Here is a 19,340-nt window from a genome sequence, read left to right on the forward strand (position 1 = left end):
ACGACTGTACCCACAAGTGTGGAATTTACTGAACAGTGTTTCCCCGTCTGTTACTCTGTGTAATCAGGGAAACATCAGAACGAGCGTTATAAAACCCAACGTAAGAAAGCACAACAACGATGTAAGAAATGTTAAAAGGCAGAAAAAGTTTCCAGTTGCATTATGTGAATTGGATAATATCAAGCTGTATCCCAATCTGAGAGTACTATAATTATTTAGTGTATGAAATATTCTTCTCATTTTCCTGTGGAGTTTTAAGCTTTTTTATCAATGCAGGTGCTAAGCAGTTGAGGACACAACTGTGGCTATCTGCTGACAGTTTTAATTTATTCTGTAAAATTAAACATTTTCCTTCTGCATGCCTTGATCACTACCAGATGATCACTGTCAAACAAGAGATTAATTTTAGAAAGTTCTTACTTACTTGATCAAGAATATCTGAAAATGGTTTAAGCTTACTGAGCTCCACCAAGTTCAGCCAAGTCATATCCAGAATCCATTTAGCTGGCTTGGGAGGACAAGCTTTAAGGTCTAGTGAAGCACCACCTGTAAGGAATTAGAAATTCAATATAACTGGGACTGCTGAAGACACCCAATAGACAGGTAAAAAAAAAACCAAACCAGAACCTATTTGGAAAATGTAAACTAGGTAGTGTGAGACTCCTTCACATGACTAAGTCTTTCCAGTTTGGAGGAAGACTACATAACCACTAAAGATGATAATAAATACAACTCTGGGTTAGGTAGATCTATCTTCAAATTTTAATTTTCTCCTTACTTTAAAACATCATTATTTTAAATCAGTAATAGCTTCCTCTTACAAACTAAATCTATTTTTACTGTAAAAGAAAAAGTTTGATCTTACAGAGGAAAAAACTAAAAAAGGCTTAATTTCAATGACTTTTTTCTTTGATTTTTTGTTGCAATACATAATGTAATAACTTTGCCAATATGTACACTTGTCTTTGGAATTCTTTGGAATTCAAGCGAAGCTATAAGACAGAAAACACAAAATAAAAAGAAAACACAGGCTACAAGAATTTAGACTTTTAATCATGAGGCTACATGGTTTTTCTGCCTTATCAAGTCATGCTTCTTTGATAAAGTATAGTCTGGGTTTTCGTTCTTTTATATCTTTTGCTTTTATGATGAACCTTAGTCTCTCTTGAAGAGTTTCTCTTTTGAGAATATGCTATTTCTGTGCAATGTGCCTGGAAATAAATGCTTGTTGGGAGAAGGAATTCTGAAGATTCACCATGGAAAAATTAACAGTTTTAATCCATAAATAAATGTTGCCTGGAAAATTAAGTTTCTTGGAAACGTACTACAAAATTACTCCAAGCTTTCAAGTGAAGATAAACAGTGCTTGCATGCAGTTAAGAACAAAGCCATGAAATGGCCACATTCAGTTAAGGGTCTGATATTCTTTCAAATTGTTAGCACTGCTTTCTGTTTCTTTCTGCTTACTTGTCTTCCTGCAGTTACCAAATAAACTAAAAGATGGCAAAAATATTATTCTACTAAACAAGTCAAACACACACCTGGTGGTATCCAAGCAGTAGACATAAGTATCAACTGACAGGATACTTCACAATTTTCCTTTTAAATTCTCACATTTATCAACATTCAGTGTGCTGTTATAAATTAGAGCTACCATACAATGTTGTCTGGCACCAGAAAAGAACAACAAACATTTATTTTTCAATTGACTGGCTTCTTATGAGCTAAAGGAAACAGCAGTTTGGCTAGGAGATATAACTACAGCTCTACTTAAAATTGTTCTGTAGTTGCAACCTTTAATAAGTGTCAGAAATTCTTCATGCTTCACTCTGCCTCTTTGTATATCAATCTTCAATGTAAGTAATAACGAGAAAAGAAATTTGTGCTCCTCATAGAGTCCTCGGGCAGCATATTTGAATACTTCATATGTCATATGCTCAATAATATTAGTAATCCTCTTGCTAGTTATAGGGCTCTTGGTAGACCTGTTAGAAGAAAGGTCTGCAGTTGAATGTTGATTTGCATAGGCTTTATTAAAGAGAATGCTGTGTACAAGACAAAAAACCCACATATTTCAGAACTATCAAAACAATTAAAAATAACATCACAAACACACAGAATATCAAACTGCAAGCTCACAACAACTTTGAATTTGAGGAAACAACAAAAAAGAATGTTTTCTAATCAAGCCTTTTTGCATACCTGAAAATCAACACAGTACAATGGGTTTTAATTACCTAATGCCTAATTTTTAAGGACTGTAATTGCATTTGAAAGTTCTTTGCCTTGGTAGCTAACAGATAAAAGCTTATGGGTATTTAAACTGACTATGCCTGTCAAGATTGGAACAAGCAACACTCTCTAACATTAGTTTACAACAAAACTTTACTGTACTACAACCAACTCCAGAATTCAGTAAATACAAATGATACTTATTAGCTAAATTACCTGGCTAGAGAGCGGTCAAAAAGCCCCAAAAACTGACGAAGTGAAGTCTGATACATCACATTAACCATGCTCATCTCAGTAATAAGGAAGTACAAGATGCTACCTCGAGTCGCAACTGAAGGACAGGAAACAAGACTGTATTCAAAGTAGAAATGCAGAGCAAAAATCTTTAACTCTCTACAAGTACAATGAGTTTAATACTATTGCTAACTGAAGACCATTGATTTGCTTCCTTCCTTATTGGCCGGAAAAAGAAAATGTTATTTTAATCCTCATTTATACATCAGAAAAAGAAAATCTCACCTTTCTGTAATTACTGTAGTTTGCAAATATGAGCATATTTAGAGAGCGTCTGGATAGTACATTGCAATGTTCATCAATTAAACGTACAAAAAGTAAGGATGGTTTGAAGTACTCCTTGAGTATTCGAACAAACTTCTCTTTACAGAATTTGTCAGGAGTCATATGAAAGCCAAATTAGCTATGTTGATTTAACTTATCCAGCACTGATTTAACTTACTTTCAGCAGTCATTTAGTTTTAAATATAAAGGTCTTATAAAATCTGCAATGATTTCTGGTACATTAACTGTAACATTTTACATATTTCTTAACATGCAGCTATAACACATAATTTCTGAGAGCTGGGTTTTTTTCCACTTTTTCACATGCTTTCGTCTGTCAGTTAAAAGTGAGAAGGCAGATGAAATGTGCTGATTATAATAACTTCAGGATCTATGTCAGGATAAACAAAGCATTAATCCAAATAGATGTAAAAAGCATTTATGATTGTACCATATATAAAGAATGCCACCATGTTGAACATACACACATTGTGGCATGTTGAACTCAGTTACCTAAATATCCTAATGACTCCTCTCATTGACAGCCCATACAAAGTGCCAACATTTCAGTAGCTAAGAAAGAACAACCAAGCCCCCCTAACTTTCTTGCCCAGTAGACTAGAGGGATGGAAGTGGAGCTTCTCCCTTATGATGAAAGGCTGAGGTAGCTGGGGCTCTTTAGCTTGGAGAAGACTGAGGGGTGACCTCATTAATGTTCACAAATATGTAAAGGGTTGGTGTCAGGAGGATGGAGCCAGGCTGTTCTCAGTGATGGCCAATGATATGACAAGGGGCAACAGGTACAAGCTGGAACATAAGAGGTTCCAAAGAAACACAAGGAAGAATTTCTTCCCTGTTCAGGTGAGAGAGCACTGGAACAGGCTGCCCAGATGAGTTGTGGAGTCTCCTTCTCAGGGGACATTCCAATCCCACCTGGATGAGTTCCTGTGTGATCTACTCTAGGTGGTCCTGCTCTGGCAGGGAGGTTGGGCTAGATGATCTTCTGAGATCCCTTCCAACCCTTACAATTCTGTGATTCTGTGACAAGCATAATTGTATACAGAGCAATGAGAAGTCTAGGGAGATAATAGATAATTTAATTTTATAAATTCCACAAGAATGTCGACTGTTTTCTCCACCACAGCTCAATACAACATTTCCTAGATTCATTTTGCTTGTAGGAAAACACAGATCCTTCTCACCCATTACAGTATTCCTGATCTCATACAACCATTTCTCTAAGTATTGCTGCTTTAACCATATGCTTCAGTCATTTGTCTACCATCACTATCATCACTCACCAGGTCTGTACTCTTCACGAGCTGAGTTGATCTGTATCCCAGTTTCAGCAGAAGTTTGCAGTTTCTGTGTTACCTCCTCAGCAGTCTTCTTAGTATTATTCAATACAATTATTAGACTCTCATCATCTACCAAAGAACCCTTAGTGCTTGTAAGTCGGAACAAAAGGTTATCTTCTAGGTCTTTAATCCTCCTTTTATTCATAGTCACATCTTCAATAAGATCTGTTCTCTCTTTCTCTAATTCCTGTTGGAATACACAGTAATATTAGGAGAACAGAAGAGTAATCAATAATAAAAATAAAATAAACCCAGGTATTGTAATTTTTAAAGTACTAATCCTACTAAAAGAGTGTAGGGTCAAGAGTAACTGCACTAATTTGGGGAAAGAATTCCAGTGGTATTTCTGGCAGCAGGTCTATTGCCAAGTTTCTGAACCTGCTGTATAAGGATGTATTAAATTGCTTGAACAAAGATTGTGCAGCATGATCATATCACTCCCTAAAACAATCAGAAACTCAAAGAGCAATTGTTTCTCTTCTCTTTCAGAAAAAGACAAATGCAAACACCTTGCCATGCATAAGATTTTACTTCACTCCATCTAATGTCACTCTCATTTATGCTCTGTTTCTGAAACATCATATTGAAAATACAGTCCCATTAATAATGAACATCCTTAGTCAACAAATCAAGCATCAAATGTAAAAGGAAATAAAAAGGGAATGGATGGGTTAAGAGTCTAAGATAAGGATGATAAGAATCTTATTAATCAACAATAAGGGAGCCAGTTGGTAGAAATATTAGCTACATTGACAGAAGTACTCCTTCACTTTTTACAAAAAGCTGGTGGATAGTTTTAAGTATTTCAAGTTGGAAGCTGTATGTTCACTCCACCTAAGTCTGGTTCAGGACATCAGACCAGCTGCTGTTACTCCAAGGAAAAATGGACATCAAGAAATACATCACCTCTCACATAGCACCTAGAGGCATTATGAACCTGAGACCACCCAAGACTTAACAAAAGGTTTTACTTCCCAATTTGAATAGTCTCAATTTATACAGATTTGCAGCACCATTACAGTTTTTCTAACTGATTTTTTTATTTTTCCTACATTCTTAACTTGTCTTCTCACTCTTATATTCTGCTAAGATTCCTAAATATTTCAAGCAGTTAGTTCTTATAAAGAATATCCTTTTAACTGAAAAGGAAATTTAGAATAAAAACCAAAATCACCTTCAATTCATTATCAGATTAAGTTTCTTATCACTGTACAAAAGGTATATTGAAACATCATCATCATGGAACTGGAACATCTTTCATAGGAGGAGAGGCTGCAGGAACTGGGGCTGTTTAGTCTGGAGGAGACTGAGGGGAGATCTTATTAACATTTACAAATATCTAAAGGGTGGGTGTCAGGAGGTTGGGACATCCCTTTTTTCTATAGTAGATAGCAACAGGACAAGGGGTAATGGGGTGAAGCTGGAACACAAAAAGTTCCATTCAAATATAAGAAAAAACTATTTCACTGTGAGGTGAGGGAGCCCTGGCACAGGCTGCCCAGAGGGGTTGTGGAGGCTCCTTCCTTGGAGGTCTTCAAGACCCACCTGGACATGTTCCTATGCGACCTGATCTAGATGAACCTGCTTCTGCAGGGAGGTTGGACTAGATGATCTCTAAAGGTCCCTTCCAACCCCTACCATTCTATGATTCTATGTATAAAAGATTTACTGGGAACATAGCCATAAAATAACGTAAATGCCATATAAGTTAGAAGATGTGCATACAGATTCCAAAGATTCTGACAAAAACTGATGAAAAAAGACAAGAAAACTATACTTAATTCCCTTTCAATCAACTGATGCCTAATGGAACTAAAAAAGCAGGTAGCAATTGTGAAGTAAGACAAGCATTATGCAAGTTTGATGAAGTAGAAACAATTGTTAAAAGTATAGCATTAAAAGAATGTTAGTGTCCAATTAAATATGATAATTATGCTGAGAAATCAGTCTGAGACAAATTGAATGTCATGTTTTGCTGAGTCCAATTTAAAAGATTAAACATATTTTAGAGTGTAAAAAAAAAAAAGAGACAGCTGTTTTCCTCACGAGAACCTGATAAAAAAGTTGAAAACAACATGACCAAAACTAAAGCAAGTGAAGTAACCTTCAAGGAAAATCCTAATAAAAAAATCCATCTATACATCTTTTAAAATACTTTTTTGCAGATCAAGAAGAGTACACAGTTGAATGTTTTCATCAAAAATTTCCAGTGGTAACATCAAGGATGAAAAAAAAACAAACCAAATTACCATATACATAAACTCAAGGAACTTGCACCAGAAATGTCATTTCAAATTCAGCTTTTTGGAACTGCCATCACAAGTTGACTTTGTTTGAAAAGCTATACCAAACAATGTTAGATCTTGTTAATATTCAGAAAATATAAAAGCTGTTAGACAGCTCATATTATTGTGTTACAAAATGATTCACAAGTGCATCGTTCTTTACAAAAAACCTGAGTCTTTTTCCACCATGAGTCTTGAAATATGAATGTGAAAATTCAAAAATCCATAAACAGTTCATGTATAATATAACTCTGCTACTAATCTGACATATCAGTTTCTACGACACTAAATAAATAAGCAGGGTTTTTGTCAAATTGCATAACAGTCAATGTATGAAAAACAATCATAAATTAGATATATAATAAATTATACTATATTCAGACATCCATAAAGACTTTCAAATCCAGTTATTCCAAGAAATAGAGTAGAACTAAATTTTTACAGATATATCAGCTACTCTTTGACCTTATGCTCACATCTCAACTTGCAAATTGGTTTAACGTTCTGGTGGAAAAGAAGAAATCAGTACCAATGTTCTTATCAATAATCAATTACTTCTTCGACATGTATGACATACAGATTCTAACAACGGCCACATCAAAAAAGAAAGGAATGGGAAGCCAGACTTTGCAGAATCTTTCAATGATGTGCTGTAAACTATTCCTCACTGCATTTCTAAATCTTGTACATTCTAAATGCAGAACTATATTAGAGACAGTAGAATGGCAAAAAGAATATAAATGTACATACAAACCCTGAAGAACAGGTTTTTACCACTCTCAATGCAATATCTTTTTTTTCCCCAATATCTAATCAGAATTTCCCATGTTTCAACTTGAGTTCATTACTTGGCACCTTTGAAAAAAATTAAGCTCTTTGCTCCTCTGTGTCCTCCAAGCAGGCACACAGCAACTGCAAGGACTGGAGGAATTTTCTGATAAAATGACTGTTGTCTTGAGGGAGGCACCATACTGTAGGGCCTAGAAGTGAAGTTTGGCATGAGGTTCTGTGAATATACACATCACAGTGTGTTTCAGACAGACAGTGATAATTCCATCACATGGTGGGTTGACAAGCTGTCACTGGTAGGAGCTAAAATAGCAGTGCAATGAAGCTGTCTGACAAAACATAAGACTTCACAGAATGATTATGATTTCTCTCATGAGAGCCATGGACTGATCAGAAATGAAGTGCAACTACTTGACAATAACAAGAGTGAGGCCATTAACGAGGAACATCTCACACTGAGGGGGAGGTGAGGGAAGTTGATGAGAGAACCTCAACACACACTACAATAAGGGAACACCAAGAAACTCCTATCTAGTGAAGGTAAATTGCAACTATTACCTTATTTACTAATACAGCATCATAGATATATAGTGTCTCATTTGACTTCATCTTTGTCTGACCTTATAGTTACAGGGATTAGGTGTCCAATAGTTTAAAAGATACCAAACATCTTCCTCCAGAGTATGGTAGCATGTTCCTCAACTAACATATCTGTAATGTCAAAATAGCTAGTTATCCCTTTTTGCCTGGGGGTAAGGAAGTAACTAAGTCTGAATACTTTGCACCAGGTTATTTTGCCATGAGCTCCACAGTATGTAAAGAACATCAGGTTTTATTCCAGATTATTTCCTTTCCATCAGCCATTCTCATGATGTTATCACTCATAAAGGAAGAAAATATAAAGTAAATATGATACAGCTGAAAAAATAAAGAAAAATAAAAACTTGCACTTGAATGAGTCCATTTGTTCTGTGCCAGTTTTTAATCCATCATGAATAGGTTATATTAATAATCATCATAATAGAGTTAGAATCTTAACCTGTAATATTGGAATAGAGAGTAACAAATTGGAAGTGAAAGTAAAACCTTTTACAGGTAAATGTAAGATATATGGCCAGAAAGAAAGATACAATTAATTCTTTTACCTGTTTCTCTGTGAGAATGACTCTGCCTAAGAGTTGATTTTCAAGACCTTTCATGGTCACAGTAAAGTCAATGATGGAGATTCGAGCGCTAATTTCAGGAGAATAACCTGGATTTGACAGTTGTGTAGTAATGTAAAGTTTGAAGCCATTCATAACATCTATTTCCTTATCACCAACCTTCACCTGAAGAAAAACATTATAAAAGAAGTCTTGAGATATTAAAAACCAGGACACACTCTTCAGACACAACATATAGAAACAAAGGTTATGTTTTTCTGTTTAAAAGGTATTAAAATTTGGCTTTAAATTGTACATCTGATGCAAAGAATTTATTGAGAACATCTATGGAACACTTTAAGTAACTGACTCACAGATTGTTTCAATTTTTTGAAATTGTCATAAGCAAAGGGATAAGGAACTCCACAGGTTAAATATATTGACTATTTGTCATCTTAAATTTAAACTCTACTTTTTCCATATTAGAATTAATGAAATGCAAAGATGAGTTCCATCTCCTATAGCTATAGACTATATAACTTATACTATATAAGTACCTATCCTTTAAATATCTATATATACACTTATATAATAAGTACATATGTGATATACTTACTAAATACTATATACTTATTATGAGTTATTTATTTGAGGCTAAGCGGGAAGGGGAGTTGTTTTTCCACTTGTTTTCTCACTTGTTTTATTTTTACCTTGCTGTCTAAACCTGTTTTAATGAAGTTTCTTTCCAAAACATTATCAAGTGCTGGGTCAAGTTCTTCTCCAACATCTTCTATCAAAAGAGGTCTTCCCAAAGAAAGGCTGTCTTCTAAGTGATTTCTAAAATACTTGTGATTCAAAGAAGTGATCTAAAAATACAATCACAGAGCTATGTATTACAGTATGCTAAGTTATCAAAATTTTCCACTTGGTTTATGTTTATAAATTATTTAATTGTATTTAAATTACTGACAAAGCCAGTGATCCTCTGCTTAGACAAGGATTAAGGCAAAAACTGTGACCACAATAAAAGGCAGCATCAATGTACCATGTTTGCAGATCGCACTGAATATGAACTTTTATTTCCCATCTATGAAAGCAGAAGCAAAGGAGTTTAGAGCTCTTAAAGATTTGATATCCCATGAGTGCACCTAGACCAGAAAGTCTTTTATCTTTTATCACCTTCAATTTTATCATGGATAACATCCCTAATTCAAATTGCAACAGTTAAGTCCAAGATTAGGGCTCTTATTCCCCAGTCACTGATAAGATTCAAATGTATGTTTTCATCTCCACCCATACTCAAATCTACCAAAGCAAATCACAGATGCCCTTTATATTTTTTATAGAAAAGGCATTTGCTAAGAGTTTCTAAATATTATGAAAGTACAGGCATTCCTATTACCTGAAGTTCATTTCTGCCTTCCTTGTTTTTAATCCAAATTTTACCCTGTGCCTGTGGATCGATTAATAAAGGATAACGAGATGCTTTAGTAACAATGATTCCATTCTGAATGGATAAGTCATCATTTGGTAATCCTTGCAGGTTCCATTCACTGATAGTTGGAGCATCAGTCAACATTTCTATGAGGTTCAAGTTGGTACCAAAGGGGATTTTCCGGCTTTTCATTTCCTTTTGCCAGTCATTTAATAGTAGACTGCGGAACTCTTGGTTAAAAGGACCAGAATAGGACAGAAAAGCTGTAGCCAAGAGCACATCACCTTAAAGAGAAAAAGGAGAGAAAAAACAAACCAAATCATTGCAACTTTGCCAATTCAATTCATGAATGAGTTGCTTTCTTCTCTAGTTGTTCTATGGTTTGGCTGATAACTGAAAAACACACTTTGACCCACAAAGACAGCAAACCAACCTTTTTTTTCCAAGGCTCATTACATAGCAAGACAATGCTACCTTTCGGTAGATGCCATGTTTACTTTCCCCTACAACAATACTGTAAGAATCAAGAGATTCTTACAATTCAAGATCTGTCAGCCACCCAAGATCAACCCAATACATGTGCACACACACAATACTATTCCAAATACCAGATCCTGCACAAGCAGGACACAGCAGAATAAATTTACTCATAAACTTCCAATTCCATCATTTCCTTGCATAATCATGAGATTGGGCTTAACCAATATTTTAGGGGGAGAAAGTGACCTCTATTTAGGAGAATCAATTAAGAACAAAACAATTACAATTATTAATTAAATTTAAAATTAAGTATAAAATATAACATTATGGAGATACTAAGTTTTCATCTGATCAGCTTCAAAATTGCCCTCCTAAGTTTCACAAATCCATAGTTTTGGGGGATTTTATACCTCTAAAGTAAGAATGGAGGATTCAAACTGGAAAAGAACTCTACTTTTATACAGAGTACTAATGTGTTTTAGATTTTTTCAAGTTATTTTACGACTGACTTTTCAGTTCAAAGGTGTGGACAAAAGCTTACCCACTAGCCTCTTGGTCTGCATAGCAAATTCTTTACTCTGCTCTGTCCATCTCTCTTTTTCACCAGCTAAACCACTTATAAGACTTGAGGCAGTTTGCATTTTATGACGGCAACGCTCAGCATCTTCAAGTAAAGTCTAGAGAAAACCGTACACACATACAAGAAATATGGATTATGATCATGTCTCTGATAGGACCAGAAAAATCTCAGCATTTCATTAAACCAGCAGTTAAACAACAGTTTCAAAACATATTCCTAAGCATAGCACTGTCCAGAGAAGGATGGAAAGTGGGATGGAAGAAATGTATCAGGACAAATTATCAACATCTGTCATAAATACCATTCAACTTCTTAATATTTCTGCTCTTAACTTTCATGTTGGCATACAAAAAAATAATTCAAGCTGGGGCAGAGGTGAGGATCAGTAGCAAAGGAGAGAGATGGATCCAAAGAGCTATTATCCAAATAGTATCTCTCATCCTCTGTCCATCAGCATTCTTTCCGAAGAATAATAGTGACATTGAGAGAATGCATTAAGTTTTCTTTATAAGAGTGGCAACTTCTTTTCTATAAAGAGTTCACCTGCTTTTCTCTCATTGCTTTTTCATATTCTGCCTGCACAATATCTAATTCTTCTTGCTTGGCACCCAGTTCTTCTTGAGCTTTCTGCAGATCCAGCATAGCAGTGGTTAGGCGATTCTCCTGGATTGCTAAATTAGCCTATGAAGCATACAAAGGTAACAGTATTCATAAACACAGTACCTCAAAGCATTTGCTATCATGTATCTCAAAAAGTTCTACTGTACTACATTTCAAAATCAAACTGCTCTCCAGAAATTTCATCATTGATTAAAACTTCTTTTTTTAATTGTAGAACAAACTGACTTCTTATTAGAGGTAGCTGCAGTTAAACAGTTGTTCTAACATCAATTGGAAAAAGTCATTAGAAATCCTTTGGGAATACCAGCCATTCTTCATCTGACACAAAAGTTAGCCTGATCTGGCCTACAAAAAAAGACTGGTGCCACTAGAAGCCTATTTAATTTCTCCAACCAATATGCTTTATGTAATAAAATATAATATCTAATGAAATATATTATCTAATGAAATATATTATCTCTAACTACAAATCTGACTTCATACTTGGTTGCTCCTATTATATATACAAGGTATTCTGTGTTCAAAGGATGATTGACCATGTTCTTCCTGATATTCACTCTTACCTTTTAAAAACTATTTATGCCTGCCTGTCCTTAAATAACACTGTTGAAGAATCTCTGTACAGTCTTATTATTAGCACTGGAACAGGCTGCTCAGGCAAGATGTGGAGTCTCCTTCCTTGGAGGGCTTCAAGACCCGCCTGGACATGTTCCTATGTGACCTGATCTAGGTGAACCTGCTTCTCCAGGGGGGTTGGACTAGATGGTCTCTAAAGGTCCCTTCTAACCCCTACACATTCTATGATTTTATGAAGTGAGATTCAGAACAGTAAAAGAACCAGATCTCAAGTTTTTTCATACTTAAAGCAATTGCAATGGTGAATTAAACTAGATGACTGCTCCTTCAACCTCATTCAGCAGAGACCCAAAAGCATAAAACTGCACAATCTGTTTCATAGCTTTGACAACATACAAGCAGTAGTACATTGGAAATATATATTTACTGTAGAGTTGTTATTTTCAAGATAGTAAATTCCCACAAGAGCATTCACTAGTTTTAATAAGGTAGCTGATGTTTCTACCCTATGAAATCCACAAGTGCACACTAGTGGGGAGAAGAATTAGCAAAGTGTGCCTCCCACTGATTAAAAGACTTACCTTTAAAGGTAATACTTCTTTGTTGATGGAAAAAAATACAGCCATAGCTTTGGTCCATGAGCAAAGGCCAGCAACATTGCCACATACTCTCTTAGCTGTCTCGATGTTGTAGTCCACCATTTCAAAATAAGGGCTCAAAAGTTCCACCATTTCTTCATTAATTGTATCCTTTGGAAATTGCTTTTAAAAAAGTACAATATACATATGTAACATATGTAATATATTTAAACTACACACATTTGTATTTCAGCACCCACAAAACACTACCAAGATCAGCACTTGCTCACAAACAGCTAATATGAAGTTCTCTGTCTCACGTATCTTAGAGAGCTTGCCAAAGTCATTCCACTCTGCTCTATATTCTAACAAAATGCAAAAATGTTTGCCTCCATTCATGATTTTTGCTATCTTACATTATCTATTACTGTTACACCGTTAATTGTCTAAATAAAATGTTACAAATATCCTGCTTGAAATTCCATTTTTCTTAAGACTGAGTAACTTAATCTTCAAAAATAAAAGGAAGAGCTTAGCTCTGATTCATGAAGATGCATTCTACAGAACAATCCTTTCCAAGAGTAAGCCAGTTGTCTTCTCCTTAAATTACCTTATCTCATTAGTGGAGTGTGATTCAATTTTAAGAATTAATTTTGAAGCCTTTTTTTTTTTCTTTTAGAAAGAAGAGAGGGTCAATTTTCAACCCTAAATGATCTCAGTTTTCTCCCTCAAATTTATTTTGATGGACAATTATTCTATCCAAGTTTGGTCTTCTAAACATATTTATTTACAAGGTATAATGAAAGTCCATCACTACTGAACTTGAAAAGCAGCAGTACTTTGAGGCATAGATAGGTTTGTTTATGTACAAGCAATGAAACGTTGATTGCCCTCAGTAAAGTGAAAATCCTTATGAGTGGATGCAATGCGAATACTGCATCAAGGGCATCCATGGCATTACTAACCATACAAAGCTGGTCAAGCCTGTCATCTGTGATTTCCCACTGGACCAGAGACAAGTTAAGTAAACTCATAATATATAAATTAGAGGTAAAAATATCCAGTGAGGCAGGACAAGGTACAATTTATTCTGACTAGATTAATCATAATATTATTAGTTTAAATTATGACCAGGGATTTATTCACCAGTTATTCTTCCCATGTCCCTGGACATCCCAGAGCTGAATATCCCAAACTTAAAAAACAAGAAAAAAAACCACCCCTGATTTTGCACACCCAATAATCAACTTTAATTTTGCAAGCTGCTGCAAAAGCTGCAATGCTGAAAATTAATGAAAAGTTAGGTATCTGGTTTAATGAAACAGATAAGTAATGACTATTCAACACAAATTCTTAAAGCTTTGAATCATTTGCCACTGAAAGTAATTTCATTGCATTACTTGGGAGAAACTATAATTGATTTATGACCTGACTTTGCCAGAAGGATTCAAGTTTGTTTCATTATGACATACTTATTTTTAAGCTCTTAGCAGGGGTTGTGGAGGCTCCTTCCATGGAGGTCTTCAAGACCCACCTGGACATGTTCCTATGAGACCTGATCTAGATGACCCTGCTTCTGCAGGGGGGTTGGACTAGATAACCTCTAAAGGTCCCTTCCAACCCCTGCCATTCTAAGATTCTATGATTTCAGATCTATTGTGTGTCTTCTTCCCCTTACACATTTGTTCTCCTCTGAACACTAGGGAAAATCCTGTCCCTTATTTGCTTACATTAAAAAAAATATCAAAAAGAAGGTTGCCCAAGTACCTGAAGGTTCTGTAAGAAGTTCCCTGCTGTCATCAGTTTCAAAGATTCTTGCCATGATGGGATGGTACAGCATTTTTCCTGATCGATTTTCACGTTGTTCACTTTCCGCTGGAAGAGCAGTAACACGCAGTCCATGATCCGCATAATGAGGTGAGGAGGGCGACCCAGGGTGCGGACAGTGGCAATATCTGCAGGTTTTATTGTCTGTGAATTTTAAACAAAGGGTAAAGAAATTACTGTTATTGTTTCTTTAATAAGACACAGAGCACAAGCTCACCAACAGTATTTATATACTGGAGAAAAAAATACTATTCATGTTATTTTCGACTGGAAAGAATTTTACGTCCTAAAAGCATGAAGCTAAAAGGACCCTCCAACCAGATTCCCACTACTACCTCCTAACAGTTACTCTGCTCTGACACCTCCACAGCAGCATCTAAAAATTTGATACTATGCACATTTTTAACAAAACAAAGAGCAAAACAGAAACATCTTGAAATTCTGCCCTTTGAGTTTTTTTAAATGCAAGTTGACCAGAAACTGAGTCTAGAAATGAAAATATGTTCTATTCATTGGCAAATGAAGATTAATCAAGGAAACCAGGGAAAAGGTCTGATACACATACAGATTTGCACCCTTCTGATTTACCTTACTGGGAACATTCCTGTTCTAGAAGCAGGCCTGGGAGAAAAGCAAACAGCCATGAAAATTTATTCCTACTAGCTTTTTAATACTTTGATTTAAAGGAATGTCACCATAGCCTTTAACCATCATAACTGTTGGAAGTCTCTCAAGTGGAAAGGAAAACCTTCCAGTAAATCACATAACAACCTTTGAGGATTTTCTGTTCTTCAGGTTTTCCCTTCATTCCTTTCCATCTCTTGAGATAGAATCATAGAATGGTAGGGGTTGGAAGGGACCTTTAGAGATCATCTAGTCCAACCCCCCTGCAGAAGCAGGTTCACCTAGATCAGGTCGCAGATGCCAGCTCCTTCCCTTGCTTCCAGCTCCCTGGTTTACTTCAAATCTTACTACTGCTGCTCACAACAGAAAAGTTTTGAGGGACGTTCTCATATAATCATCTGAACAGACTTTTTTTTAAAATGCTATGCAAGATCAGCAACATTTAGTCTTCTTTAGTCATTAATAATTCATCATATAAAGATATGGGCATAGTGTCATCACAGGTCATAGGGGAATCTCTCCTCCAGTACCGGGGCACCTCCTCTCTCTCCTTCTTATCAGTCCCCACAGACTGATATCTGCAGAAATGTTGTTCTCACATTTTCATTCCCTTCTGCTGCTGCAGTTCAGCATCTGTGCAACAACTCCTTCCTCTCTCAATTATGTTAATCCCAGAGGCATTACCTCCATCACTAATTGGCCAGGCCTTGGTCAGCTGCAGGGTCCATTTTAGAATTGACTGCCATTAGCCCTATCAGCTACAAGGGAAGCTTCTGGCAGCTCTTTGTTTAAAGAAGCCACCCCTGTAGCCCCTCTGCTACCAAAAACTGGCCCAGGCAAAACCACTACAGAGTGGATCAGCAAATTTATTCAAGATGCAATTCATTGGTGAAAACTTAAAACAAAACAGGAGGTTTAGATTTGGTTGGAATTCTATCTGTTTTACATGGAAATGTGTACTCATTGTACACAAACTGTTTTATAACAGTATCAATATACAGTTACTGGTCTGACATCAACCTGCAGTACATCACATACCAAGTTCAGTGTCAAATGAAAGTTAAAATCTGTCCTTTTCTGAAAAAGAGACTATTGGGAATTTGATGCTCAGGTGGTGAAAAACAAAACACCAAAACTGAACCCAAAGAGCTTCAAAAGAAGTATAATTATTTGCATATATTTTCTATCAATTTATGAGTTATGAGATGTACCTGCAGTCTCATATTTGTTTTCAAAGGAGCTCATCTTCTAAGCAATAAAATAATGTTATACATGGTTCAGGAACTAACCTGTAAGGCTGCTTCTGCCTCTTCCAAAGCAGGCTTAGCAGCTTCCAACTTCTCTTCAGCAATGGCTTTATCAACTGAGATACTGTCTACTATAGCTTGAGCTTTGTCTTTCACTTTCTGAACTTCACCCTTCACCTTCTCGGCAGCCTGTGCTTTCACAGTAACTTCTTTCAATACCTAGAATGTGAGAAAACCCACATGCCAAATATTAAACCGAGAATATATTCATGTCTGCTGTAAAATTTTATCTGTTGAATCCCAGAACCAGAAAATTCAAACGAGATCACTTTCATCATATTTTGTAAGTTTCTAAGATCCCCCTTTTTCCTCAACAATTAACTTCTTTTTACTTGATTAATCTTTTTAAAATATGAGAAATAAAGTGAGGAAGAAAATCAAACAGCAGTGCACTTTTGAAGGTTTTACATACCATGTCAGCTTTTTCATTTGCAATTTGAAGTTCTTTTTCTTTTGCCTCCAGCTCTCTGCTTAGAGCAGCCACTGACTCAGAGGCCTCTTTCAATTTTTCCAGTCCAGTATTCACTCTGGAGTTAAAAAGTGAAATAAGAAGCATGTAATCCCCTATGTAATTTACACTTCAGTTTCCAAATCATTCCATCGATAGAATGAATCACATCAGTCAGAACGAACACTAGCAAAAGATGTTTCACACCAAAAATAAAACTTGTACAGGAACTTTCACATAAGTGTCTGATGTCTTCAGAATCAATAAAGTGAACAATAAAGAATGACATAAAAAGAGTCTGTGGCTTGAAATTTTGCCCCACTTCTAACTCAAACAGTATTCTCTCATCATGCATTAAAATCCTATACTTTCGTTCCATGTATGTCAATGTCCTCGTTAAATTCTAACCTGAAACTCAAAAGATCGTTCTATCGAGTAGAAAGCATCTTCTGGTCACTAGAATCCTGAGAAATATCTCAAATCACTATTTCTTGATAAAGAGGATATTGAAAACACCAATAAAATCAAAATACTGAAATCAAGAATAACCAAAAAAAGAGCAACAGAAAAACATCATTAGGTTATGCTTTTCCCATTCAGCATTAAAATATCCCTTCAGTATTCCTGCTTTGGTCTTTTCAGACAAGTCTAAGTAGCCTCTACAGAGCCTACTAGTGCAAAGGCTAAGCAATACTTAGCTAAACAAATACAGGAGAACAGATAAAGAGTAACACCTGCCAAAGCAATTTAGACTACAAAACAAAAGGATGTGAAAGAAACTGACATGAGTGAACTAATCTGGTACATATGAGGTGTCAGAAAGTAGAAAACAGGACCAGACCTCTCTGTTTTACCAGTCTTCACTCATGGAGTAACTACAGATTCATAACTCTATTTGGCTTTGAAGACAAAAAATGTTTCAAAGTGAAATAAACTAGTTTGAGTCTTTCTTAAAGGTTTGTCATTCTTTGACATTCCTTTTGCTGTGAAAAGAGACAAGCCATTCAAAGAAAAGCAGCCTATCAGACTAGCCCTATCTGAGGAAGAAAACTACAGAAAGACAGTAGTAAAGTGAACAGTTTACCTGTTTGCTAATGTCTGCACTTCAGCCTGCTTTTCTTTGTACATAGTTTTATATCCCTGAATAAAGGAGAGGTAGGATTTGGGAGTCACGTGCGTAGAACGTCTGTATCTCTGAAAGTAATCAGAACACTTCTCTGCCACTCCATCCTGAAATGAGCCCATACACTGCACGATTTCCCTCTTTGTATCAGCAGTGCAGTCCATATCAAATGAGGACAAGAAATGTTCAGATACTTAGGAAAGAAAGGAAAACATAAATATAAGTAAATATCCAAGAAAAACTCCTAGATTACAGACAAGGCAATATAAAACATAGAAACCCGTCTTCTTCACTCTCCACTGTCACGTTCTTAACATTATTCTACATTCCTCAGTAGAAAGTATAGTCAGTGATGTGGTATTTTGTCACCTTCAAAGTGTGCAGCTGCTTTTTCTCTCTGAATTGGACATTGGGTACTTAAAGCTTTTCTCTCTATCCCTGATTATAGGCACAGTCACTAATAATCTCTTTCCTTAGTAATACTTTGTTTTCTTTACTAATACCTAAAAGCAACCTTCAAGGGGAATTTCTTCTTCAAACTGTGTTCAAAACCTTCCCTTTGTTATAAATATTTCAAGAGTTTAATATACCAAGCTTTAAAGAAAAAAGCATCTCTATTCATTTTTGAAACAGACTAAATTTCATCTGCCAGTGTGCTGGTAAAATTCAAAGCATTTAAAACAATTTCATGACCAATGGTCAGAGAACTGAATATCTGCAAAGACAAAACCTCCACTTACCTGCCACTAGAGCATCCTTAGGCCACCTGCTGAACCAATCTATGGTGCATCCAGAAATTAGAGCAGGGAACTTCAGGGCTCTATATCGGAATTTTTCTCCTACTGGTGAAAAGCAAAGAACCACATGAAGGTTCTGACGGACTCTAGTCATGAAGTAGTCGTACAGAATCTCACTGGTTGGAGGTCTCCGTGGATATTCCTTTTTGAAGGTGGATGTGAGGTCACTAATGATCTCATCTACTTCATCACGTGCAAATAAGTTGGACACCTTTGAGAAAAAGGGAGATTTATTCACACTTTATCAGACAATCCAAAATAGAGTATGTAGCAGAAAGTTCATTTAATACATAGCATTACAGGAAGAAACATACATTTCAGACACTGAAGTTATTAGGACTCACTGCAGTCCTTTAAACTAGAAATTTTACAAGACAGACAGCAAAGCCATCTCATCCATTCTGGACATAAATTTACCATACAAAAAAAGTAAGTGTACACTAATGAGATATTAATTTATCAGACCATTTTGTTAAACTTCAGTTCATTCTTAAGCTTTCCTATGTCCTCAACAGCTTGAGAAACCATTTAAAAGGATCTGACTTAGACAATTTCTCTGTGTGTAATGATGTTCATTTTT

At 35.8% G+C, this 19,340-nt stretch overlaps 1 protein-coding gene across 1 annotated transcript in view; it reads right to left on the reverse strand.

The window, feature by feature from the left end:
• Positions 1-19,340, reverse strand: part of DNAH5 (dynein axonemal heavy chain 5) — a 107,344-nt gene that overhangs the window by 14,253 nt on the left and 73,751 nt on the right. Inside the window, exons 55-69 of the mRNA XM_061994820.1 lie at positions 18,704-18,971; positions 17,925-18,156; positions 16,805-16,919; positions 16,375-16,551; positions 14,402-14,605; positions 12,638-12,817; positions 11,403-11,540; positions 10,821-10,956; positions 9,767-10,083; positions 9,075-9,230; positions 8,368-8,550; positions 4,092-4,335; positions 2,449-2,563; positions 1,795-1,985; positions 425-546 (exon numbers count right to left, since the gene is read on the reverse strand). Coding sequence (XP_061850804.1) covers positions 425-546; positions 1,795-1,985; positions 2,449-2,563; positions 4,092-4,335; positions 8,368-8,550; positions 9,075-9,230; positions 9,767-10,083; positions 10,821-10,956; positions 11,403-11,540; positions 12,638-12,817; positions 14,402-14,605; positions 16,375-16,551; positions 16,805-16,919; positions 17,925-18,156; positions 18,704-18,971 — 2,778 coding nt within the window. The remainder of the gene's footprint in view (positions 1-424; positions 547-1,794; positions 1,986-2,448; positions 2,564-4,091; positions 4,336-8,367; positions 8,551-9,074; positions 9,231-9,766; positions 10,084-10,820; positions 10,957-11,402; positions 11,541-12,637; positions 12,818-14,401; positions 14,606-16,374; positions 16,552-16,804; positions 16,920-17,924; positions 18,157-18,703; positions 18,972-19,340) is intronic.

The sequence above is a fragment of the Colius striatus genome, chromosome 4, assembly GCF_028858725.1.
Source record: "Colius striatus isolate bColStr4 chromosome 4, bColStr4.1.hap1, whole genome shotgun sequence".
Taxonomy (NCBI): Eukaryota; Metazoa; Chordata; class Aves; order Coliiformes; family Coliidae; genus Colius; species Colius striatus.